The sequence below is a fragment of the Lynx rufus genome, unplaced genomic scaffold (genome assembly GCF_022079265.1).
Source record: "Lynx rufus isolate CCGP_SWC_20201006 ecotype Redwood Valley unplaced genomic scaffold, mLynRuf1.p SCAF_10, whole genome shotgun sequence".
NCBI lineage: Eukaryota > Metazoa > Chordata > Mammalia > Carnivora > Felidae > Lynx > Lynx rufus.
In genome coordinates, this window is record NW_025814824.1 from 88,655,376 (window position 1) to 88,680,012 (window position 24,637).

General features: G+C 59.1%; 1 protein-coding gene across 1 annotated transcript in view; it reads left to right on the plus strand.

Moving 5' to 3' along the window:
* Positions 1–24,637, plus strand: part of ASS1 (argininosuccinate synthase 1) — a 46,710-nt gene that overhangs the window by 17,547 nt on the left and 4,526 nt on the right. The window contains exons 6-12 of the mRNA XM_047100274.1: positions 484–554; positions 1,096–1,126; positions 6,253–6,343; positions 9,222–9,306; positions 9,845–9,909; positions 18,574–18,705; positions 23,374–23,530. Coding sequence (XP_046956230.1) covers positions 484–554; positions 1,096–1,126; positions 6,253–6,343; positions 9,222–9,306; positions 9,845–9,909; positions 18,574–18,705; positions 23,374–23,530 — 632 coding nt within the window. The remainder of the gene's footprint in view (positions 1–483; positions 555–1,095; positions 1,127–6,252; positions 6,344–9,221; positions 9,307–9,844; positions 9,910–18,573; positions 18,706–23,373; positions 23,531–24,637) is intronic.

The window sequence follows — 24,637 nt, forward strand, 5'->3', positions numbered from 1 at the left end:
ATGGGTGTGGCCGTTGCGCCAGGCAGGGGGAGAGGGGTGCCTCCCAGAAAGTGCCAGGCCCACATCGTAAACAAGTGCCGTGGGCTAGAAGCCCTTTGCTTGGGGCACAGAAAGTACCACGCGGGCACAGATGGCTTCCGCGGTGGAAGTTTGGACCCTTCCAGCCCCCTCCCCTCCCGCTCAGAGGGTCGGGGACCCATTCTAATGCTCAGAATCTTCTGGAAGGAACCTCCAAGGTCAGTATCCACTCCACGACGTCGCAGACACCATCTTGCGGTTTCTGCACGGGCGCGTCCAGCCGCAGGGCCCTCACTCTCCGTGCAGCCTGGAGGAGGGGAGGGACACTAGAGCGGGGCCCTGGCCTTGACTGCGTGGTGACCAGTGTGTCTGAAGCCTGGAAAGAAAACCAAGGCAGCCGGGCCTGCCCCTCAGGCCTCCTTCACGCTGCCTCACTCCCGCCCCCGTGTCACTTCTTACCTGCAGCAACACGGAATCCCCATCCCGGTCACCCCCAAGAACCCGTGGAGCATGGACGAGAACCTTATGCACATCAGGTAAGGAAGACGTCCCCCGCCTGTCCGCTGCCCCGCCCTGTGTCAGGGAGCACCTGCCTGCGCAGGGCAGATGTCACGGTGACCGCATGCGGGGACCGACCCACTTGTAGCTCACTGCACGGCCCTCTGGGGGGTAGATGGATGATAGGCACCCGGCCTCCGCTGGGGTATCCGGAAGGCTTCTCGGAGGAAGTGACATTTGACATTCAAACTTCAAGGATGAGAACGGACTGGACCGGCCGAGGTGCACGCAGTGTTTCAAGCAGAGAGAATAGCGTGTGTGAAGCGCCGCCCCCCCCAAGATGGGAAGCCCTGGGGCCGTGCCCCCCCAGAAGATTGAGGGAAATGTCCCAGGGTCTTTCCTGCAACCTGCAGTTCCCACAGCCAACTATGGTGGGCTCAGAATGTTCCAGGCGGGGCTGGCAGCGGTTGCTTTGGCAGAGAAAGAAAGGCAGGGCAGACTTTGTTGGGCATGGTGGGGGCGGGGGGCGTCTCCCTGCCCCTCCCCACCTGATCCCCTGTCTTCCCTCTCCCCCTGCAGCTACGAGGCTGGAATCCTGGAGAACCCCAAGGTAATCCCCCCCACCCCGTTTCCTGTGAACGGGCTGCCTGCTCCGGGCCCGATGCTGTCTGATGTGATTGTAGCCTAATTTGAAATTTCACGGGGGCCGGGTGTGGGCCTGGGGCCGAGCCCTGCCTGCGTCCAGGTCCTCCCCACCGCCCCCCACCTCCCCTCGCCGCCTCCCCACTCCATGCTGCTGCGTTTTGAGACACCCCCCCCCCCACTCCCTGGCTCTCTTTTTCTAATTGCCGCCCGAGATGAATAGGGGAAGGAAATATTTCAGGACAGCATGGAGAGAGTGTGTGATTGTAAGACAATAAAGAAGCAATTAGGCAGATGAGACACTTGTAGGAGGGCCCAGGCTGTGCCCACCAGCTCTCAGGCCGCTAGTGCTGCAGTGGGGTGGGGGGTGGTACAGATTAGAGCCCCAGGACCCATTTGTCTGCGTTTTCTGCTCCACGGCAGCCCGAGGCAGGCCGCCCTGATCCCCGGTCCCCAGCCTCCCAGGCTGGCCAGGCTGGGCCTCAGCCCTGTTTGAAGTTTAGGATTTCTCTCCCTGGGGGGTTTCCCTTTGTATCTCCCCCTGCCACCGTGGGAGATGGGGGCTGGGGCGGGGTGGGGGGGGGGACCCGGACGAAATCTATCCTGGGAAGAGAAAAATCTCTTTGTCCCTGAGGGAATGTGTCTCCATTCCCTGGCCCAGCCCCACACCAGGGCGGCTGGTTTGGGGGTGGGGTGAGCTGCTGGGTGGCTGACGTTAGGGAAGAAGTGTGCTGTGTGGGGTGCTGCTTGGGCAGCGGGGTCTGGGGGATCCAAGAAGGCCAGCTGGAGTAGGGGGGGTGCCCTGGTGGTGCCGGTGAGGGTCGGGGAGCTGGAGCCCCTGCCGGGAGTCCTGGGGGGGGGGCCCGGAGGGACCAGGCCTCTCCGGCAGTGTGGGTGATATTGTAACAGCTCCCAGTGACCATTTCTGGGGCCAGGCCCGGGTTTAGCTTCTTCTTGGATTCCTTTCCTTGGCTCCTAGCCATAAGCCAGTCCTCATCTTACGGGAGAGGAAAGGGAGAAACCAAGGCCCAAAGTTGAGTGGCTCCCCCCACCCCACCGCCTTGCTAGGGCACCCCATCTCAGGAGCTGGCCCTCCTGCCTCCGTGGTTCCCCCATTGCCCGCCCCCACCCACACTCGGCTCTGCCCAATGTGTCACTCAAGAGAGCCCGCACCCTTGCCCCCTGGGGGCTGATGGCCCCACGGGGCTGCTGCCTGCTGGCCACAGGTTTTTCCAGTTCATGCTCTGCTGACCCCGTGACACTCAGGCCAGCCACCCCTAATTAGCCAGTCAGTCAGCGCCAAGGGGGGCGGGGGAGGCTGAGCCTGGCAGAGGCAGAGCTGTGCAGAGGCAGGCTGTGACCCCGACCCCTCTCCAAACATCCTGTGGCACTCTCACCCACCGAGGGGCGGCTGGGGGGCGCGGGGAGCAGAGCCAAGGCCAGAGGGGAAAGTGCCCCTTGGGCAGTGCTGGGGGTGCAGATGGCTGTGTGACCCTGGGCAGACCCTCCCCCTCAGGCCTCCTGTCTAACGAGGGCGGTGGATGGATGCGTAAGGGCCAAAGAGTGTCTTTGTAGGAATTCTGCCACCCGCTCAAGTTGGGAAGGCTGGGGCCTCAGGCCCGGAGCTAAGAAACCGGGCTCTGAATCCTGGCTCTGCCACTTGGTGCTGTGCCGCCTCGGGCAAGTGACCCAACCTCTCTGAGCCTTTGATTCCTCATGCGCACAGTGGGAGGCCCCAGCCAGCCCTTCCCTTCTGCGGCTCTTGGCCTGTCCCTAGCACAGATCTTAGAGCCGAGCTCCCTGCCCCCCCCCCACCACCTACACAAAGATTCTTTGGGGGATAAAGGGGCCGAGATCCTCGCAGGACCCCTCTCATCGGGCAGGGAAGGCTGGGCTGGGTATGAGTGAGAGGAAACATCATTCCCGCTGAGCAGTGTGGGGTAAGGCTGAGGACCCCACGGTCCGGCTCTCCGGGGCCTGCCCAGCTTGGTGGCAGGGGTGAGGGGGCTCCCCCAGCCTAAACCCCAGGACCCCCCCCTTGCATCTCTAGATGCCCTGTGCATGGTGCCAGCCTCCACCCCCCCCCCCCGCCCCACCGGCAGCCCTGGCCCCCTTGGGAGGAGATGGGGAGACAGCTCAAGGGAACGGGGGGCCCCCCTCCCCCTCTCCAAAAAAAGCCCCAAGACCTGCCGAAGGGAGGGTCTGAAGGCAGATGGCGGAGCCATTTTCTGCCTCCGTGAGGGCTGATTGAAGGGCAATGAGGCAGCTAATGCGAAGAAAGATAGAAATTTACTTGCTTTAACTTCATACGGCACACAGTGAAAGAGTTCATTCAGTCGCCGGCCCGCCATATCTGATGGATGAATAAACCATTTTCAGCATCGATCATGCCTCTACATCATGGTTTAGTTCATGGGCCATTTGCTTCCAATTTCTCCTTCTCGGCCCTGTTTCATGCTTTCTTTCGGCCTCTCCCCCCACCCCACCCCCCACTCTCTCTCTTTTTTTTTCTTCACTCTCTTCCCTCCCCCCAGCCCCCCCCCAGATGACATTGGAAGTGAGCCCTCCCGCTGGGAGGGATAAATAGATGGTATTGATACTCGGCAACAAACTATTTGTCATTTGAACTGGGCTTTTAGGAGGGAGAGTAAAAAAGAAGGCAGGCGCCCAGCCACCTCGGAATGCAAAGCAAATGTCACTTGATTTCTATTTAGTTATTTTATTTAATCGGCGCTGTCAGGGTGTCGGAAACCGGCAGGACAGCTGCATCCGACGTCCACCGCGGAGTGTGGGTCGCTGGCCGAGCGGCTCTGCCCGCCTCCTCTGTCCTCCCAAGTACAGGCCATCTCGTCCTCCGTTCCCAGCTTCGCAGAGAAGCGTGGCTGGAGGTCAGGCAGCGCTGGGGGGGGGGGCGCGGTGGGAGGAAGGAGACGTGGGTGCGGGACCGGGGACCCTCAGCGCTGGCACCCCGCTTTGAGTTCATCCTGGGCTGTGGGGAAAGGGGCTGCGGAGTCAGGGGGGACACCCAGAGGTCCAAGCCCTGCTCTCCACTTTGCCTTTTGGCCAAGGACGGTTTGTCATCGGGCCTGCCTGTGCCCAAGGAATGCGGTGGTCGGCAGGACCCAGCGGCGCCTGGGGAGCTGGGCATTTCTCTGAAACCACGCGAAGCCTGTCCCCACCGTGCACGATGGTGGCTGTCTCTGGCCCAATCCCTCGCGCTGTTTCTCAGCCCTTTGGTTTCGAAACCAGCTGGGGAACGGCAGGGGGTGATGGGAAGAGCACTGAACAGGGGGTCTAGAGTCTACACTGGGGTGGGGGGGGGCAGGCAATATGATTGGGTCAAGCCACTTCTTTGGCCTTGGTTTTCCATCTCTGCCGTGGAGTCATCAGGTCCTGAAGGACCCTCTTCTGCCCTGAGTCTGTCTTTGAGGTCAGCTCTGGAGGCTTATTCCCACCCTACAGATGGAAACAGATGAAGGGATACAGCGGGGCCCAGGTCGTGCAGCAATCTGGAGGTGAGGGGTCCGCCGCAGACCCCTGTGTGCGCTCAGAGGTGGAGCTAGAAGCCCAAGCATCCCCCTTGCCCAGGACGGAGGGGTGCCTAGGCGGGCGGGAGCCAGGGTGGGTGGTCACTTGGGCATACAGCCAAGAAGCAAAGCGACCACAGGTGAGGGGGCCCAAGGCACCTCTGCCGGCCCACCTCTCCTGGACAGGCTCTTCCCGGAGGCAGACGCCACCGGGGGTCTGTTCCAGCTGCCATACCCCCCCTGCAGGGCAGGTCACAATTTGCACCCGACCTCCCTGCCATTTTCTTAGGTGACGTGCATGCCCAGTAAAAATTACAAAAACCACCCTGTGTGCTTATGGTGGAAGATGGTCAAGGGCAGGGATCGTTTCCCCGTTTTGCAGGTGAGGGAAACAGGCCCAAGGAAGCAAAGCAACTTGCCCAAGGCCCCCCCCCACCGGGCCGGAGATCCTGACCCCTGGCTGAGGGTATTTCCCACCAGTCTAAAACCCAGCTCGTGTCTGTGGCGGGTCTCAGGGTTCCCTGTCCCGGGCAGGGTTCAGGCTTGCACAGAACCTAGTTGCAGCCGTGGTCCGCCCCCCGCCCCCCGCTCAGCCTCTATTTCTTCATCTATAGATAGGATGATAGCACTTGACCTTACCAAAGGGGGCTGCTGGGAACCTGAAAGAAACTGCAGGTGGAAAGAGACCCGTGAACGTCTGCAGGGTTCTGAAAGCAAAGATTTAAGGAACTATGTGTCCCAAGGTGTCCCAGGCGGAAACTGCTAGGTCCGGGGTGCCCACAGAAGAGACTAGAGCAGTCAAGCTGAGAGGCAGGCCCCCCTCCCCTCAGTGGCAAGGATCCTGGGCCGGTGGGGAGTATGTGTGGGGCGGGGGGGTGCGGGTAGCCAGGGCCTCGGGAGCCCCAGGCAGTCAACGGTCCCTCTGCCCCTGGATCAAGACGAGAGGCCCATTTTCCAACACGCCCAGGGAAAAATATACATAAAGGTTGATGTGCTTTCAAATGGGTTTTTGCTTTACTCTTCTCTTTTCTCCCTGTGAGTATTAACCTCGGGGACCCCGGGGACGGCTCGGCCTGCCGGAGCACCTGCTGGGGTCACGCGTAGTCATTAGCTTTGCGGTCAGTGCAGAATAAACCCCAATTCCCGGCGCCTGCGAGAGCGAGCGCCCGCTCCCGGGAAGCCCGCTGCCACCCGCCCGCCTGCCTCGCTCCTCCAAAGTCACACTTTTCTTGCCTGACTTGTTCCTCTGCTGCTATTCTATTCTATTCTACCTCCAGCTGTGGGGGCGTCGAAGAAAAAGATGAGATCAAGTTGAGGGGAAAAATTGTCTGATTTCTTGAGCCCTTTGTTTCCCAGGCCCCTGGCAAGTGGGAGGGTGCAGGGGGGAGGCCGGCTCCTGGCTGGGGGGCTGGGAGGACCATGGGTCCGTGCCAGGCGGTGGCAAGGGCCGTAGCCCCCTAGTTCCGGAGAAGGGGTGCAGATCTCTGGGGAGGTGGGTGCAGGGACTGGCAGGGCACAGCTTGGCTCTGGGCACCCCGGCCTCCAACCTCTTTCTGTCTTTTATCAGAACCAAGCGCCTCCAGGCCTCTACACAAAGACCCAGGACCCCACCAAAGCCCCCAACAGCCCTGACATCCTTGAGATCGAGTTCAAGAAAGGTAGGTGCCCGCCTGTTGGGACCCGAGGGGGTGAGCTCTTGGGGCCCTGGGGTCCTGGCTCCTTTCCCCTGTGCCCAGGCCTGGGCACGAGCCCTCTCCATCCCTCCTGTGTTCCCGGAAGCCAGAATTCAGGTTTCCCAACCCCCGCTTCCCCAGATGGCGTGGTCCACGGAAGCCCCCCAGGCCTCAGAGAAAAGCACCCTCAGTGGCCCATCACATGGGCTCATGGGCACCAGCTCTGACGTGACAGCATTCCAGTCCCCAGGCAGTCATTTGCCAGCTGCTTTGGGACTTGGGGCAGTCATTCAGCTATCCTGGGCCTCAGTGTCCCCTTCTGTAAACTGGTGATAGAAGCATCCGCCGCCTGGCATTTTCGTGGCATGGAATGAGGTCTGAAAGGGACGTGTCTGCTACAGGGTTCCGGCACCAAGGAGGTGCTCAGTAAATGGCCGGTCTTAGAGAGCCAGCCTCGGGGGGCCCCTCTGACCCCACAGCTAAAGCCTCAGCTAGTCCTAGGCTCGATGCTGTCCACACCCCCTACCCCAGACTCAAAGCTGCCACCACTCTTGTTCGCTTTGGCCGTGGGTGGGTGTCCTGATCTCCCTAGCTTCACCGCTAGCAGCAAGACATGTTTGCTGGCCCGGCCTGAGTGCCCAGTCTCGAGCCTGGCACCAGGCACACCTCTTGCCATAGAGGACAGACGGGAAGGCAAGGTGAGCCTGGTAATGAGAAGGGCGGGACCAGGCTCAGAGTGAGGGCTCAGGGCACCCAAGGAGAGGACCTGCCCAGGCAGCTGTAGAAATCGGGGAGGCTTCCTGGAGGTGGTGCTAGGCAGGAGCTAGAGGATCCAGCAAGGGGGGGGGGGCATCCTGAGTCTGGACAAAGAGGCTGGACAGTCCATCCACAAGGCCACTCCCTGGGCTAGAACAGAGCGGAGGGAGAGGGACATGGTCCCTCCCAGGGCACCTCAGAGACCTAGGATGGGGAAGGGGAGGTGGGGGTTCAGATCTGTGCCTCACTCATGCTGGTGTGACCTTGACAGCCAACTTCACCCCTCTGGGCCTCGGGCTCACTTTCCTATAACACAGGCCATGGAAATGATGCTCGTAGGTGCTGAGTATGGTGTGTGGAGCGAGACAGTGGGAAATAGAGGCTGTTAGTGCGCGGATCATCCGCCTCTCCTGGCCTTTCCCAGGAACCTGGCCAAGCCAGCGGGCATCTTCATTGCCCCCCCCGCATCCATTCAAACGCTTGAATTTCATGCCACTTGGGAACCAAAGGGCCCATGGTCTGACGCCCCCGCAGGTAGCTGAAGCCCTAAGTGCCCATTCTGTCTGACCCAGGTCTGGTCCGCAGGCGTGGGGTATCTCCGGGCACCATCTCGAAGAAGGTGGCAGGAGGGGACCCAGGCAACACCTCCGGCAGTTTCCGCCGGGGAGCCTGGGAGAGGGTGGGAGGCAGGCGGGCAGGCGGCAGCGGGGTCCCGGACACAAGGCTCTGGCAGCCTTTCTTCCAGAAATAGGGCAGCCCCAAGGGCTGAGCTGGAGAAGAAACGTGATCCATTTTAATGATTTGGGGAACCGTCTGGAAAAAAAAAAAAACACACAACAAAAAAACAGACGGGAGGAGCCGTCCCCGACTACTCCCATTCACTCTCTAGTTAATTTATTTGAAGTTTTAATCTAATTATTAACTATTTTAAAGGCTAAGAGGCTTTCTCCGGCAGCAGCATCGACAATGTTAGCTCCTCTCTGGGGCAGGCCCCCATCCAAGGCCCCTGCGAAGGCCATAATAGGACCGGGAGGGAGAGAAAGGGAGAGGGGAGAGGCGGGCAGTGGCGAGAGGGGCTTAAGGTTCATTATTGGGCAGACTTACATTTAATAGCAATTTACAACCAAGTTATAAAACCCCTGGAAATGGGGGTGAAGAATGGCGAGGTGACAGCGCCTTGAGGGAAGCCCCTCCAAGCGGCGCCCGGCTAATAAAGACTGGAAAGCCGCTATAGAGGCTGATTGGCCCCCGGTCGCTGGCTACATGGTAATGAGCTGGGCAGATGGGTGGGGGATTATCCGCCAACTTTGAACAGCTTTTCTTTGTCACTGTTACAGCTCTCTTGTTAGCCCCCTGATACATTCATTGCTCATTTCACACCGCTCCAGAAAAGTGCCCCCTTGCTATTCAAAGTCAACCCTGAACCCACCCACTGCCCCCCTTGACTCGGCCCTGCCCGCCCCTCCCCGAGCAGCGGCCACCTCCCTCCTGCCCTCCTGCCACCCCAGCCCCGACTTCTCAGAATTCACGGACACCTCCCGACACCTCGCCTGCTGGAGCGGGCACCCCTTTACCCCGGCGATCGGATGGCTGTGGCTGTGGAGGTCTGGGGTGCGGGGTCCGGGGGGTCCACCTGACAGACGTGGCAGGGGGCTGTGAGTGTGTGTGAGTGTGTGTGTGTGTGTGTGTGTGTGTGTGCATGTGCATGTGCGTGCACGAGCCCGAGCCCCTCCGCATCTCGGCCAGGCGGCCTGGGTAGCTGGTGGGACAGAAGGTGCCCGGCGAAAGACAATGGTGGAGCGTGAAATTCAATTAGTTCAGGGCTGGTTCCAATTTCACAGCCCCTAAATGCAAAAGGGACAGAGAGAATGGGAAGGGTGGGGGGCGCGTTTTTATTGCATTTTCCCTTTCATTCTGGGGGGCGTTCTCGCCCCTTCTCTCCCTCCAGCAGGCCCCAACCTGCACAGGGCTTTTCAAGGAGTCATTTGGAGTCTATATCTGTCACATCCATTTAAGGCGTTGCGGGTGGAGGGAGAGGGCGGGGTGCCAGGCACAGGCTCCTCCGAGCTCGGCCCCGCAGGCCCACCGCCCTCTCCTCCTGCCCTAGGGGTCCCCGTGAAGGTGACCAACGTCAAAGACGGCACCACCCACCGCACGTCCCTGGAGCTCTTCACGTACCTGAATGAAGTCGCGTGAGTGCCCGCAGCCTTTCCCGGCCTCCTGGGAGACCACCATCTCGGGCAAGCCCTGGCACAGGCCATTGTGGCTGGTGGTCACGGCCTGGGGCTTCGGGGCCAAGGGGGATGCGCCTGGGTCCTGCCGGCGGCCGTTGGCACAGCCCGTAGGCAGGGGGGTCTCCTGGTTTGAGCTTCTGAGCCCTCCGTCCGACCCGAGACCGGGACAGAAGGAAAGATGAGCAGGGGGTAGGGCTGGTGCCGTGCAAGGCCTCAGGACGGAGGTAACAAGTGGCAAACTCAACTGCGTGACCCAGGCAATCCTTTCCACCCTCGGGGTCTCAGTTTCCCCACCTGTGCAATGGGCGGTTGAAGCAGGTGACTTGGCTCAGATGTCCTTTGAGTCTTGGATCCTGCGATGGTGTCGGGCACCCCCCCCCCCCCATGTGGCTCTGTGGCTCTGGCGCCCCGCAGCTGAGAGCCCAGCCAAGAGGGCGGCCTCCGACTCGCATCCTCGCGGCGGCATCTGGTTTTCAAGAACCCGCTCTCCCCACAGGGGCAAGCACGGCGTGGGCCGCATCGACATCGTGGAGAACCGCTTCATCGGGATGAAGTCCCGAGGTGAGTCTGCTCTCCGCCCTCGGGGGCACGTCTCAGCTCCCAGAGACTCCAGAAGCCCCCCCAGATCGCCATCCCATTGGGGCGTCGGGGCAGGTTCCTTCCCCCCGCCAGACTCCGTTTCTCCCCTGTGAAGCGGGGATAGCGGGCCGTGTGTCCCTGACTCCCAAGGGCATCATGAGAGGCACTGTCCCAAGAGTGAGGAGGAAGCTGGGGGTCCAGGAGGGGCTCAGAGGCGAGGGGAGGCCAGGGACGGGCCTGGAAGCCAGGCTCTCCTGTGCCCTGGGTGGGTCGGCCAGGTCTGGAGGCAGACCATGCAGGGCCGATTTCACAGTCATTAAGGCTTCTTTGAGGAGGCCGCCAGCCCAGCAGGGCAGGAATCCTGCCAGGGGTGGGCGCTATGGGCTGCGCTGGTCATGCGAGGGGGGCCTGCGCCTGGGTTTGGGGCAGCTGACTCGTCGGCTAGGTGGCCCGTAGCTGCCTTTGGCTGGCCCAGGAGTGGAGAGAGGTTGGTCCCAACCAAGCGGGTGCCTGTATCTTCTCTTTAGTAAGCAGAGCCCTGTGATTTTCCGGCCATCGCTCACAGGGGCATCAGACCGATCAGTCCCCAGGCCACACCCTCCCCTCTGGGACTCAGTTTCCCCATGCAAGGGGATCTCAAATCCCCGCAGGTCTGGGTCTGTCAGCATATGATATAAAGCAATGCTGCCTCCTTAGGGAACTTTAAGAGGGAGAGGGAAATCTTGCAGCAGTGAGAGCCCCCAAATCGAGCCCCTGATTTTTTAAATACTGGTGGTGAGCTTGGGGGGGGTCCCCTGTTTTGACAGATGTTCAGCTTGCTTTGCTTAGGTTCGATTTATTTTATGTTATTTTTTATTAAAAACAATTTTTTTTAATCTTTATTTTTGAGAGACAGAGTGTGAGCAGGGGAGGGGCAGAGAGAGAGGGGGACACAGAATGTGAAGCAGGCTCCAGGCTCCGAGCTGTCAGCACAGAGCTGGACGCGGGGCTCGAACTCACAAACTGTGAGATCATGACCTGAGCCGGTCGGACGCTCAACCGACTGAGCCACGCAGGCGCCCCGTATTTTATGTTATTTTTAAAAGTTCATTTACTTATTCTGAGAGAGGGAGCACGAGCAAGAACACGCGTGCGAGATGAGAGGGGCAGACGGAGGGGGAGAGAGAGAAAATCCCAAGCAGGCCCCACACTGCTATCGCAGGGGGGGACGTGGGGCTCGAACCCACAAACCATGAGATCATGCATGCCCTGAGCAGAAACCAAGAGTCAGATGCTTAACCGACTGAGTCACCCAGGCGCCCCTTCTTCGGGCCAATTTAAAAAGATAACACAAGCCAAAGGCAGCCAGGCCAAGGGATAGTCACGGCACTTTGTCCTTTAGGACATTTTTACTAAGATTCTCAGATGCAGAGAGCTGATGGCCAGATTTCAGCTGTCAGAACAGCGTGCTGGGCCGGGAGGCAGGGTGTGGGAGCTGTCACTCAGGCTCGCCCAGGCTTGCCCGGTGACCTCTGACTTGTCAGCTCGGGGCCCCGGTTGGCCCACGTGTGACGTGGTAGGCACGGGGGTGGAGGTCGGATCTTTTTGCCTATGACCTGTTTGGATGTGTCTCCAAAGGTGTGGGGAGGAGGGAGGCAAAGTGACTGCTTAGCCTCTTTCCCATGATTTTTTTTTTTTTTTTCCCCTCCTGGACACAGCTACTATCTTCCAGAAGCAACCTAATTGAAACTCTCAGGGAAGGCCTTGTCAGAACAATATTACTAATTAGCTGCTACCTTTTATCCTCACTTACCTTTGTCTCTTACCTGTATTAACGTCTAATTAAATGTCCCTTTGTCTCCGTCTGCCCTTGGGAGACAGCACAATGTAAAATCGTGCGAGGCAGATCTAGGCGGACCTTGGGGAGCCACAGATCCGCAACCTTCATTTGACAGAAGGGGAAACCAAGGCCAGGACTGATGCCCAGACCCAGAGAGGCGTGGGGCTGAGGCCAAGAGCTGAAACTCGGGGGTGGGGCACACCCAGGTTCCGGCCGTGTTGCATAGTGGGATCAGGTGCCCCACAAATGACAGCAGCCACAGAGGCATGCTGGAAGGTCAAAGGTGTCCTGTGCCCTCGGGGAGCTCAGTGTGGCTCAGAGGCATCCTCTATGGCACCTGCCGTCATGACCTTCCCGAGCCATCATTCGTGGATTGTGGACGTGTCTCGGTGCTTTGGAGAGTGACACCAACCGACCAGGACTGGCACTTGTGGTGAAAACGAATCACCTTCCGGGTAGGGACTGGCCTGAGGTCACTCTGTGAAATGGCATCCCACAAAGTAGGGACAGTCGAGTAAACTTGAAGGGGGTAGTAATGAAGGCCTAGACGGGGCTATGCTGAAATGACACCTTGGAGACGGTGGCAGGAGAATGGGCTTCAGCGGGTAGATGTGGAAGAGAGAGGTGGAGTGGAACATTCTGGGGGGATTAGTGAAGAAGTTAGGGGGCACCCCAGATGGCCTGTTAGGTCTGAGGGGGAGCTGAGCCCCTGGGACCTGACGGAGGCACATTGGAGGGCTGGGCTTCGATAGAAGACGTGAGTCCCTGTCTCAGCTCCATCACCACTGGGAAAGCGACTTAGCCTCTCCGGGTACTCTGCGTGTACCTGTGGGGAGCCGTCCCTAAAGGCACAGAATTGAGCCCGAGAGCTGTAGAGCCTTTGGAGCAGACAGTCGACATTCGGCTCCCAAGAACTTGCTGTGTGACCTTAGCAAGTGGCTTTCCCTCTCTGTGGCCCCAGCTGTCGAAGGTGGGGCCAGCCTGGGTGATCTTACCCCTTGGAAGTTGTAATTTGCCTGTTTTCTTACTTGGATCAGAGGGGGTGAGAGAAGACAGCTGCTTCGCGATTTCTCGGGCGGTGTCCTGTTTTTACGTCTCCACTCTGAGTAATTCGTCGGGAGGATGAACGAGCAGGGGGGGAGGAAATGAGGGTGCTGGGGATGTCCACACGACAAGGTCTTTATTAAGTCTACCGTAATGGGAGAAGCTGTTAATTGTCAACGATATTGAGGGCAGAACAGGAAGACGCTATTGTCCGTCGCTCCGTGTACAAGGGGAAAATGTCGTTTGTATTGATTTTACAAAGCTCATAATTGAAATTCGTTAAAGGGCTTGGTTTCTTTTTTTTTGGGGGGGGGGAGTTGGGTAGGGAGCTGGGCAGTGCCACTGCCCTGAGCCTGGGGTGGTCATGGGGTCAGAGGGGCAGGGGACTGGGGAGGCTGCAGACGGAAGTGCTTTTGCTGTATTGTGGCTGTTCACGTTGTCATTATCACATTATCTTTTTAACTCTGGAGGGGGGCTAATTAAGTGAAGTAAATGAAATCAGTGGGGAGGAGAAGGGGGGCAGGGCAGGCAGGAGGGGAGCGGGGAAGGCGCCAGCTCCTGTCCTTCCGCTCACCTTCTCCTTCTCCAGCCACCTCGGCTCCCTTCTTCGCTCCCAGCCCTGTCCCTCCCCGGCTCACTTCTGCCTGCTGCTGCCTCTTCCCCCTGCGGACTCCCTCCCTCTCCTCCTCATTGCCTGCTTCTCCTCTTCCCTCCCCTGTCCCTCTCTCCTCCACCCTTTCCATCTCTCTCCCACTCTCCCCTCCTGTCTCACTTCCTCCCGATTCCTCCACTTTCTGGCTAAGAAAAACCAAGGGCTGCCCGCCCACTTACCCACCTGCCTGCCCACCTGTCCAGGCCTCCCAGAGGCTCCGCTCAGATGGAATGTTCCAGATGGAGAGGAGAGAGAGAGAGAGAGAGAGAGAGAGTTATGCAACAAAGATGTCTGTACCCTCAGAGGCCCACACTGCTCACCAGGCTGGGGTTCGCAGGGCACCAGGAGCACAGAGGACGGCTGGAGACCCACCATGATTTGCCTCCCCATTACCATGGCAACCCTCTCCGTCCTTGGCCCTGGTACCTAAGAGGGGAGCCCTTGGGCTCCAGCCAGCCTCCCTTCCCCGGGTCTTTGCAAATCTCTCCCTCTGGATCCTGCTTTCCCAAAGCAGACCACCTCTGGTCCAGGCGCCCTCACCCCTATCCCCACCCGCTGCCCCGGACCCCAGCTCACTGGTGGATCTCACTCAGTTCTGCCAAGCTGTGCGGGTCCGGTTAACCTGGCAGCCTCGGGAACAGAGAAGCAGCATCAGAAGTGTTTTGGTCCCCACCACTTCCTCCTCGGTCCACTCTCGCTCCCACCCCCCCCACCCCCGCCAACCTCCCCTAGATCCCTGCCCTTTTCCCCATCCCCTCCCCACCCCCGCCCCAGCAGTAATTACGGTGTGATTGAGGCTGCTCCGCAGAGAGCCGTTGACACCCCTGTCTTTTTCCTGTAAACACGGGGAGATGAAAATAGACACTTGGAGCCGCTGTGCATGTCACTGCGAAGATGTCTGTTGTCTCTTCCACCGCGACAGCGACTCACCTGTCATTTCCTCCTTCTTTTTGCGCAGTGGTTTGTATGCCGACTGTCAAAAGCCCCAAATCCATAGTCTTTTAGCATCAGGTTTCTGTCACTGTTTTTTTTTTTTTTTGAAGTCATTTTTTTTTTTTCCAGAAGGAATACACAGAAATCATCTGTACCCCCTACCCCTGTGGAGAGGAGAGGGGAGATCTTTCAAACGCTCTCTCTCTCCCTATCACACACCATACGCGCACACACACACGCATGCACACACGACAGCAGCGACCTGAAAACAGCTTTTTGATCAGTCACGGTTAACTTTAACACCTAAGAAAGGGAGCAGGAATATTAATTGTGCTGCTGTGTGTCAGGGGCTATGGCTTTTCTTCTTGCCCCGGATGCTTCCCGCAGCCGTCGGGCACGTTCTCTGCTCCTTTCCTGGGAAACAGCTATCCTGGGCCAGCAGCAGGTGGCCCTGGGGCAGGTCACAGGTCTTCCTGGCTGGACAGTCTAGGTGTCCTCCTAGTATCGCACGTGACTGCTGTTCAGGTGATACTGTGGGGTCAGCCCCCCCCCCCCCCCCGTGTTCTAGAGACAAAGCCAGCAGGGTGCGCACCTGCGATGTGGGTGTGCCTGGGCACTCACCTTCCAGGCAGGCCTCCCGTGAAAGTTGGAAGGAGGAGCAGTTTGCTTGGGGCTCAGAGAGGCAACTGACGTGGGCCAAGGTCACACGGCAAAGCTGAGCTGGGAGCTCTGCGAAGATATCCTGTCCGTGGGACTTCTGGTCCCCAGCCTCAGCCCTTTGCAAATACGGCTTGGACTGCGCCCCATGCCTGGCCCAGCCAGACAGAAAAGCAAGGAGGAGTCAGGTTCCCTGGGAGCCGGAAAGGAAAAGGGCTCCAGGGCTGTAGCTATTGGCCCGCCCCGGCTGGCACTATGGAGACTGACCTTGCCAATATACGGATAGGCTTTGAAAGTATCTGGGTTTTTCCAAGGCGTGGCAAAACTAATCATTAGAAGGCCTGTTTGCAATTCAATAAATACCGAGTTCTTAGCTTGTGCCTAAGACGGACGAAAGGCCAGTAAAAGCCTCTGTCGGTATCTTGCTTTAGGTGGCTCTTGGAAAATTACTATGTTCCCGATGCTAAAGTTTCTAGGATAGTTGAAAACCTGCCACTTGAATATTGTGCTCATCTCTGCCATTCCGGAGGCCGACTTTGTTGTTGTGGTTGTTGATTTATTCATTTTGAGAGGGGGGAGGGGCAGAGAGAGAGTCCCAAGCAGGCTCCACGCTCATCGAGGAGCCCGATGTGGGATGGGACTTGATTCCATGACCATGAGATCACGACCTGAGCCGAAATTAAGAGCTGGGACCCTTAGCCGACCGAGCCACACGGGTGCCCCTGGAGGCAGGCATTTCTCAGTGTTCCCAACATGTCTGTCTTTGTAAACAGACGGCTGAACCTGTCGGGTCTTTCTCCGTGGCCCCGGGGGCCACTGGGAGCCACGTGTGTGTGTGGTACCTTACTGCCCCAACTTCTGTGCTAAGCTCTCGTAGGTTTTCTGTGGCTCCCCGTTCTCATGCTCTTGGCTTTTCTCAGCCATCCATCCGCCACCAGCCTTTCTGCCCTTTCTGGCTGGTGGCTGGGGGCCGCCCCGAGCCCATTTGAACTGTGTTTGCCAAAAGCTGAGTGAGGGTCTGAACAACTCCCCAGGACTCCAGGGCTTGGGGCCGGTGCGTGAACTTGGGATGGTGGGGTCTTCCTGCTGGGGAGGCCGTTTCCCCTGCCCCCCTGAAAGGTCACAGTTGGAGCAGGACAGTAGACCTTGCCCTGAGGGCCACACAAGTGGAATGGGACAGGCTCCTTCGTGGCACACTGTGATCATATCAGCACCTGGCCTCTAGGTGGGGCTTTGACATGGATGTGCCCACCCCCAAGACCAGGATATCAGAGGTTTGCAGATAAGAGACTCACCACCCGCCCCACACACACCCCAGAGAGGCTCTTTTTTTCTACTGGGGAACACCTCGGAGCCAGGGTGAGAGCCCAGGCTTTTCCTCCTAAGCCACTCCTCAGATCTGTTCCCTTTCACGCCCTGGTAAGCACGGGATTGCTTTGCCAGAGGCCCTGAGAAGCAGCCTGGGGCAGAGAAGGGAGGTCCAGTGCCGGTCCCACTCGCCTTGGGCAGGTCCCCTCCCTCCCCGGCTTCAGCCTGCCCCTCTGTAAAAGCGGTGTTGGACCCGGTTGGCATTTAAAGGACTTCTTGGTGGAGCCCAGCGTTTTCAGAGGGGCCTCCGCTCCCCGCAGCGGGGCCTGGGCCGCGTGTTCTAAAGGCCGGGCTTCTGCCAAAGCCTATCTGAATAGTAGGTTTGCAGCTCAAAGTTAGGACAACAGGGCACCGGCGATCCGAAAGGGCCTGTCCTCGCCCCGGCATTTCTGCGACTCCCAGACGGAAAGATCCAAGGCGGGCAGGTTCTCGGAGGAGGGCGTTTCTGGCCGGGGACAGCGCACTCAGCCGTGTCCTCGGCCCCTTGGGTTCCAGGGTTGAAAACAACCTCCTTTCTGATTTGGGCTCGGGGCAGGGGAGGCTTTTTGAAACCTTTTTTTGGAAACCATGGTACAATACACTTAACAGGTGTATTTGAACCATTTTCAAGCCTACAGTCCAGTCCAAATACATTCACGCTGCTGTGCAGCCGGCCCACCGGCTACCGCTAGCCTCGTTTTCGCCTTCCCGAACCGGAGCGTCCTCACCCTGTAAACCAGCGCCCCCCCCCCAGCCCCTCCTCCTTCCCAGCCCCTGGCGCCCACCCTTCTGCGTTCTGTGCCTATGAACTTGACGACTCTGGGGGGCCTCACGTAAAGTGGAACCGTGCAGGATCTGTCTTCCCGCGACCGGCTGGCGCTCCTCGTGCCCTGTTCCCCGGGCGCATCCCCGCCGGATCCCACGTCAGACCCCCTCCCTCTTTCAGGCCGGATAATAATTCTGCTGAGTGTGTTTGCCACATTTTGTTGAGCCGTTCGGCCGTCGGTGGGCATTCGCGCTGCTTCCGCCCTCTGGCCGTGGTGAACACGGCCGTGCAGGTCTTTTCTGGTTTTTAGAGCAGCCAGTGTGGCGAGACCGCGGTACGTTTTGAGGATAACCAAAATTATCAGGGAAGCGTCACACGTAACCGGAACGTTATGCGGTGGGAGGAGGGGAACCTTTTGGAGAGGCATCTGCGGAAGGGGGACGCTTACGGCCCCGCCATCGGGACAGCAGACTCTGTGGTCAGCTCAAGGCACTGCCCTGAACTTCACCCGAGAGGCCGTACTGCTCGCCGCAAGAGGGGGTCTGACCGTGTGCGCGCGCGGGTGGTCCTGCCTCTGGGCACCGCGGTGTCCTCCCCTCTAGGGAGGAATCTGTGAATCACACCTTCCTCCCGGGACCGCGCTCAGCTCGGGGCCAGGCGCCTCAGTGTCACTTCGGAGACCGTCTGGTCCAAGCAGGCTGTTTAGGAAACGGAGGGGCTGGGCCTGACGTAATAGGGACGGGGGGGCCCTGAGCAAGACCAGCCTCCCCACGACCTTCTGGGTTTGGGCCCCCACCGCCAGCTGAGCCACAGGGCAGCCGACAGCACTGGTCAGGGACGTGGCCCCACGTTGGGCACGTCCTTTCTCCTCCCAGGCTCAGTTTCCCCATCTGTGCATGGGGCCAGCACGGAATACCGCCGAGCCCTCTGCGGCTACCCCAGAGGTGAGGGCTTCTCTGCAGAGACGTGACTTATAAGGGAGCCTCTGGCTGAAGGTGGCATGTGTGTGCACAGCTGTCCCCTCCCCTGGCTCCCCCAGTGGAAGGGAGGAAGGGATATTTGGGGCCCCGGGCTCCACTGTGGTTGGTTTAATTATAGGTTTTCAGCCGCGGGCCGGTGGGCACGCGTTGGGAGGGAGGGGGGAACAGCTCCGAAACCCTGTCATTTTCCAACGTCTGAGGGCCTCTTCAAAGGGGGGATCCAGACATTTTCTCCGCAAGCCGCAGAGTGGACTGTCGTGGCCCCAGCATGAGCATAATGACAGGAGCGTTTTGCGGCAAGCTGGGAGTGAATGGGTCCGACCGGCTTGTCTCCTGTCAGACGAGTCATTATTTTTTTTTTCCATTTTTTTGTCATTTGCTGACAGTTTGGGTTTCATGCGTTTCTCTCTTTTTTTCTCCTTTTCCCCCTGCCTGGAAAAATGGCTAGGTATCTACGAGACCCCAGCAGGGACGGTCCTTTACCATGCTCATTTAGACATCGAGGCCTTCACCATGGATCGGGAAGTGCGCAAAATCAAACAGGGCCTGGGCCTGAAATTCGCCGAGCTGGTATATACGGGTGCGTAGACCCCGCTGCCCTCCCCTCCCTAAGCAAACAGCACCCTCCTCCGGTCCCGCTCCACCCACCGCCATCCTCGCGAGAGCCCGAAGGATGCAGGCTGAAGGGGGTCAGGCGAGGCCAGGGGACAAGGAGCGAGGGGGGCGGGGGCGCCAGAACCTGCCCTCCTCGCAGGGTGTTGAGGGGAACGTGTCAGTCCCCCCAGGATGTCCAGCCGCTCCACCACCTGTGATTCGCGTGACGTCAGCGGGGGCCAGGGAAGCGTCACGCATCATCCCTGGGGTGGCCGACTTTTACGCGGCACGCGTGCCAGGCACTGTGTGGGGACCCCAGCCATCCCCGGGAGTCCCTCCCCACGTTCCTAGGAGGGCTCCGGCCAGCTCTTGTTACAGACGAGGAAACTGAGGCTCAGAGGAAAAGGACCGTGTACAAAATGACACAACCGGAGGTGGCCTAGGTGGGTCTGGCCCCAGGTCAGGCTGTCTCCAGGCAGAACCTGGAACCACCTCAAGCGAGGGAAAGGCTGCCTTGACCAAGAACTCGGCCCCAGGTCCGGGCATCGCACGAGCCAGATGTCACTAACCCACGCTCGGAATGACATTAGCGCGCGGTATGGGTGGGCCCCCGATTTACAGTTGAGACTCGGGTTTCCGTGCCTTATCTGTCGTCCCAGAGTTGGAATCCACATTGTAAAACACTGGTCCCCAGGTCCGGCCCATCTTCCATACCTGTTCAGCCCCTGAGGGGAACCTAGTTTTTTTTGTTTTTGTTTTTTTTTTATACTTCTTAAATAGTTGGGGGAAAGTTAATGACACTCTTTCACGTCACAGGAAAATGACAGGTAATTCGGATTTCAGCGTCCATAAATAGTTTTGGGGGCACGGCCGTGCTCATTGGCTCCCATGTTGTCTCTGGCCGCCTCTGAGAGATAATGGCAGCGCTGAGTAGTTGTGAGAGAGACCGCACGACCCGCAGAGCCTGGAATAGTTACTGTCTTCAGGGCCCTTTCCGGAAGATGTTTGCCGACCCCGCTCTATGACATTCACCGGCTCCTTAACGTGAGAAACCACATCACATCAAACAGCCCCTCTGAACTGTGGCAGGGGACCGGCTGCTGCTGACACCTATGGGGTCCTGGACGTCAGGGGGACCCTGGAGAGTGAACATTAATAATCCCTACCTGGGATAAGACTCCGCGGCTCCTACTCACCCCCTTCTCCTCCACCCGGAGGTTTTATTTCCTTTGAAAGCTCCTAACCACTGTAACTCATCTTGGGGCTTCAAGGGGACTCGGGTCCCCCTCCTTCCCAGGTAGAGACAGGTGTTTAAATACCATTGTCTCCTGCGGGCTCTCTTGCTCGGCAGGGTTTCAGCTGGAAGGTGGCTTCTGGTTACAAAGGAGGAGAGTCGTGAAGCATGGCAGGCCAGTGGGGGAGAGCACCTGGCCTGGGCGGCGGGCTGCTAGCTCCGAGGCCCCGGCTGCTGCGGGGAGGCCGAGCGGGGGCAAGCCACCAGTCGCCAGCCACCTCCCTTCTCATCACAGAAGGGCTGCTACCTCTTGCCGAGGGGCCCCGAGCTGGGCCCTCACGGGTATCACCTCATCTTGGCTGCACAGAGGTGAAGACACTTGAACGGTCTCACGGCTGACGAGTGGTGGCTTTGAGCCCGGGACAGGCCAGCTTCGGAGGGCAAGTGCTCAGCCACTCCAGTAGATCCCAGGAGGCAGGAGGGGCGTGGGGGGCAGGGAAAGTGGGCTGGGGCCCTTAGGAAAGGGAGATCAAGGGTGGGGTGGACGGAGCATGCACGGGGGGAGGGGGGAGGCGGGAGAGGGGCAGAGAGAGACGGAGACACAGAATCCAAAGCAGGCTCCAGGCTCTGAGCTGTCAGCACAGAGCTGGAGGCGGGGCTCGAACTCACAGACCGCGAGATCATGACCCGAGTGAAGTCGTAGGCTTGACCGACTGGGCCACCCGGATGCCCCAGGTGCCCCGGGTTTAAGCAAGTTACTGAACCTCCCCGTGCCTCAGTCTCCTCATCTGAAGAGTGGGGATAATACATAAATAGTGAGGACTAAATGCATGCACATTTGTAAAGCATCTAGAACAGGGCCTGGCATGGCGGGGGTGGGGACGGGGGGGGGGTTGCTACTGCAAAGTGTATTGAAAACTACAAATGCCTGGCATGTTTCCCAGGATAGAGGCAGGGACCAGGGCCATGCCTCTGGCTGGTTTGATGACCTTGAGTAGGTCTGTCTACCCCAAGCCTCAATTTCCCCTCCTGTAAAACTCAGGGCACCAGGCCAGGACTCTTCACGGTTCCTAATTCTAACAGCTCAGTCATATAGCCACTCTGCTGTGCCACTCGGCTTCCCCGGAGCACAGACAGGGAGACTGAGGCACGAGGGAGCCCTTCTGCCTCAGCCCCACTCCTAGATGGCCTGGTGACTGACCACTGTTCATTTCCGTCTCCTCACCCCATCCCCAAATCTCCCTATGGGCTTGTACAGATCCCCTCCCTCCAGGCGCAGACCCTGGTCCCGACCCACAGGGTCACCCTGGCAGGATCCCGGCTTCAGGACCCATCTCCTTTAGGGCACATAAGCTCACCTCCTCTCCCCTCGCCTCAGTTACTTCAGCAGAAAAATGGGTATAACGCACCCCTCGTACAGAGGGCCGTCATCCCGATTGGCACAGTGCCTGGCCCAGCCCAGAGCTGAGATGCCCATGCAACGCACCAAGTTCACTGCCCCTCTCCCCAGTCTGGGTCCGCTGGGAAAAGAAATCTGAGTGCAAGACTGCCACGTAGTAGAGGTGGGGAGGTCCCGAGATAAAGCCCAGGCCGGGTCTTCCCGCGTGGGTTTCAGCCCCCTATCTCTGGCTCTGTCTTCCAGCCTGAGAGCGTAAAGGTCTAATCATCCTGACTTAGAAAGATGGCCAAGCCCCTGGGGCATGGCAGGGAAGGGGCGCGGGGGACATCAGCGTCCCCTCCCACGGGGGTCTGGGCCAGAGTCGGGAGCACTCTCCAGGATCTGACTGTGGCTTGGGACAGCCTCTTCCTCTCTGGGTTTCTGTCTCCCTGTGTGCAGTGAGGGCTGGCGGAGGCCGAGTTCAAATCTGGGATTTAAAATGCTTAGTGTTCGGTCCCCATCCTGTCATTGAAACCACACAACTCCCCCGGAGAATGGTTAGTACTCTCTCACCGTACAAACGAGGAAACCGAAGGGCAGAGAAGTTGCATTGCTTGTCAGCGTGTCAGCGCGGAGGTGAACCCAAGTGACAGGTGGCTGGAGAGCGAGGACCCAGTCTCTTCTCTCCCTGCCTGGCCCCTCCCCCACTTCTGCAAGCCACCGGACCCCATCCTGGAGAAGGCCTGCTCCGCTTTCCCACGGAGAGCCTCAGCAGGTGCCCCCCCCCCCTCCCCAGGCCCGGCCTCCAACAATAGCTGCAGACCCGGGGCTGACCTGGCCCTTTATCAGGGCAGGAGATCGGGCACCATCTGGCCCCACAGCTGCCCAGGTGGGGTCACCTTCCCGGCTCCGTTTCAAAGAAACCCTACCGCCTGAGCTGTCCCTCCCCCAATCCTGCCCGCGCGGCCACCCGCCCTCCACAGGGACCAGAGAGGAGATAGCTGTCTGCAGGTCTGAGCCTGTTGGGGCTGAGATACAGGCCCTGGGGCAGCCTGGGGACTGAGCACATGGCCTTCGCTGGCCTTAGGGCTCCGGGGGTCAGAGCTTGGGGGCGGGGGAGGCGGCACGTTTCTCAGGCACCTTGTGCGCCGGTGGATGTTCCATCCCGGGACAGGAAAATTCCAAGATTATCATGAACTTGGGAACTAAGGGCAGACCCAGTCCCCTCCGGGTCTGCTTGGGTGTGACCTTGGAGAAACCTCGACTTCCCTGAGCCTTACTTGCTCACCCAGAGAAGAGAGAGGCTAAGAGAGTTTTTCTCGTAGGGCTGTTTATGCCCATTCGAAGAGCCAGTCCAGGACACCCGTGCTTCATTCATAAAAATATTTGCATATGCAAATATTAGCAGTATGTTGACAGGTTACTGACATCCAGGGAGTGGGGGGGGATGCGTACTGGCTCTTGGCCAGGACGCCAGTGTGTGGACGCCCAGGACTTCCACGCCCAAGAAGCCCACTAGTCCTGGGAGGGTGATCTTGTGTCACCCCAACTCCAGACATGGGGAAACAGAGGCAGAGAGGTGAAGGCCACGCACATGTGGCCTTTCTGCACCCGAGCCACCATCCATCTGCCCGTGCTGGGTGCTTCCATTGCTCAGGCTGGGGTCACACACACGCCTGAGTCTCAGGAGGCCTCCTGCCCCACCGCTGTCCGCCGTCCTCATGAGACTGAGCTCCCAGCGGGCAAGCGTCCCTTCACCGCCGTGTCCCCAGTGCCTGGCCCGTCGTGCTCCCTGAATGTCTGGCATGAGGCAGAGGGTTATAGCTCCCCTCCTCCTGACCATGGCAAGGGTACCTCCTTACCCACAAGAGACCTGCAGGGGCACAGGCCCGGCCTGCGGGCTTATGCACAAGTGTGCGTCATGCCGAGACTCGGCAGCGAACAGGGCCGACCCGCCCCCGAGGTCCACCATGATGGGCTGAGGCGTGCGGTACCCCAGCGCCGTGGGCCACCCTAGCACCCTCACTTTGTCCCCGCTGCAGGTTTCTGGCACAGCCCTGAGTGTGAATTCGTCCGCCACTGCATCGCCAAGTCCCAGGAGCGCGTGGAAGGGAGAGTGCAGGTGTCTGTCTTCAAGGGCCAAGTGTACATCCTCAGCCGGGAGTCCCCACTGTCCCTCTACAACGAGGAGCTGGTGAGGTAGGTGCCCTACACCTGCCCCAGCTGGGAACAGACAGTGTCTCTTCTGACGGGCTTTCTCAACAAAGATGAGCACGAGCAGGGCACGGAGGAGACGGTCACGAAGAGAACAGACATGCTGCCTCTGCCCTCGGGGCCCTTACAGTCTAGATGGGGAGAAAGGCACCAATCCAATGATCGATTGAATGAGGAAAGGGGGTGTTGGGCTGTGGCGAGGTGCAGGGTACTCTGGGTAGAGTGTGGAGAAGCTTCCCTGAGGAAGTCACCTTGGAGCTGGCCTCCAAAAGACAGGAGCTAACCAGGTGGAGAGGCAGCAGGCAAGTTTCCAGGGAGGTTCTGGGCCTGGGAAGAGCCTAGAACATTCCAGGCACTACCAGAAGCCTGGTAGGGACCAGAGCATGGGGGCCAGGGACCAGAGCATGGGGTTCCCGGAGCCAGATCTTAAAGGGAAGGACCCATCAGATCTTTTGTTTCCCAAGGGTCCCTTTCTGGCTGCCCTGGAGAATGGATTCGGGCGAGGAGGGAATGAGCAAGGGTAGAGCACGTAAAGCACCCCATGGGACATGCCGGTGGCTGGGACCCGGCTGATGGTCCTGGAGACCGAGGGAAGCAGAAGGATGTGACAAATGGTTAAGAGGGAGAATCGAGGGACACCTGCGTGGCTCAGCCGGTTGAGCCTCCGACTCTTGATTTCAGCTCAGGTTATGATCTCCAGGTTCATGAGATTGAGACCCCCGTGTCGGGCTCTGTGTTGATGGTGCAGAGCCTGCTTGGGATTCTCTCTCTCTCTCTCTCTCTCTCTCTCTCTGTCTCTGCCCCTCCCGCATGCACTCTTTATCTCTCAGAATAAATAAATAAACCTTAAAAAACTTAAATAAAAGAGGTAGAATCGAAAGGGCTTGGACGTGGAAGAAGATGAGGAGGAGGTATGAATCACCCAGCACGAACAGCTGGGCGCGCTTCGGTGGCAAGTCCTGGGTTGAGGCAATTCTTGAGGAAAGAGCGTGCATTTGGATTCAGACACCCTGAGGGTCAGTCATCTTTGAGACTGACCAGGAGAGTACCTGGTCAACCCTTGGACACACGGGTCTAGAGGGGAGGAGAAAT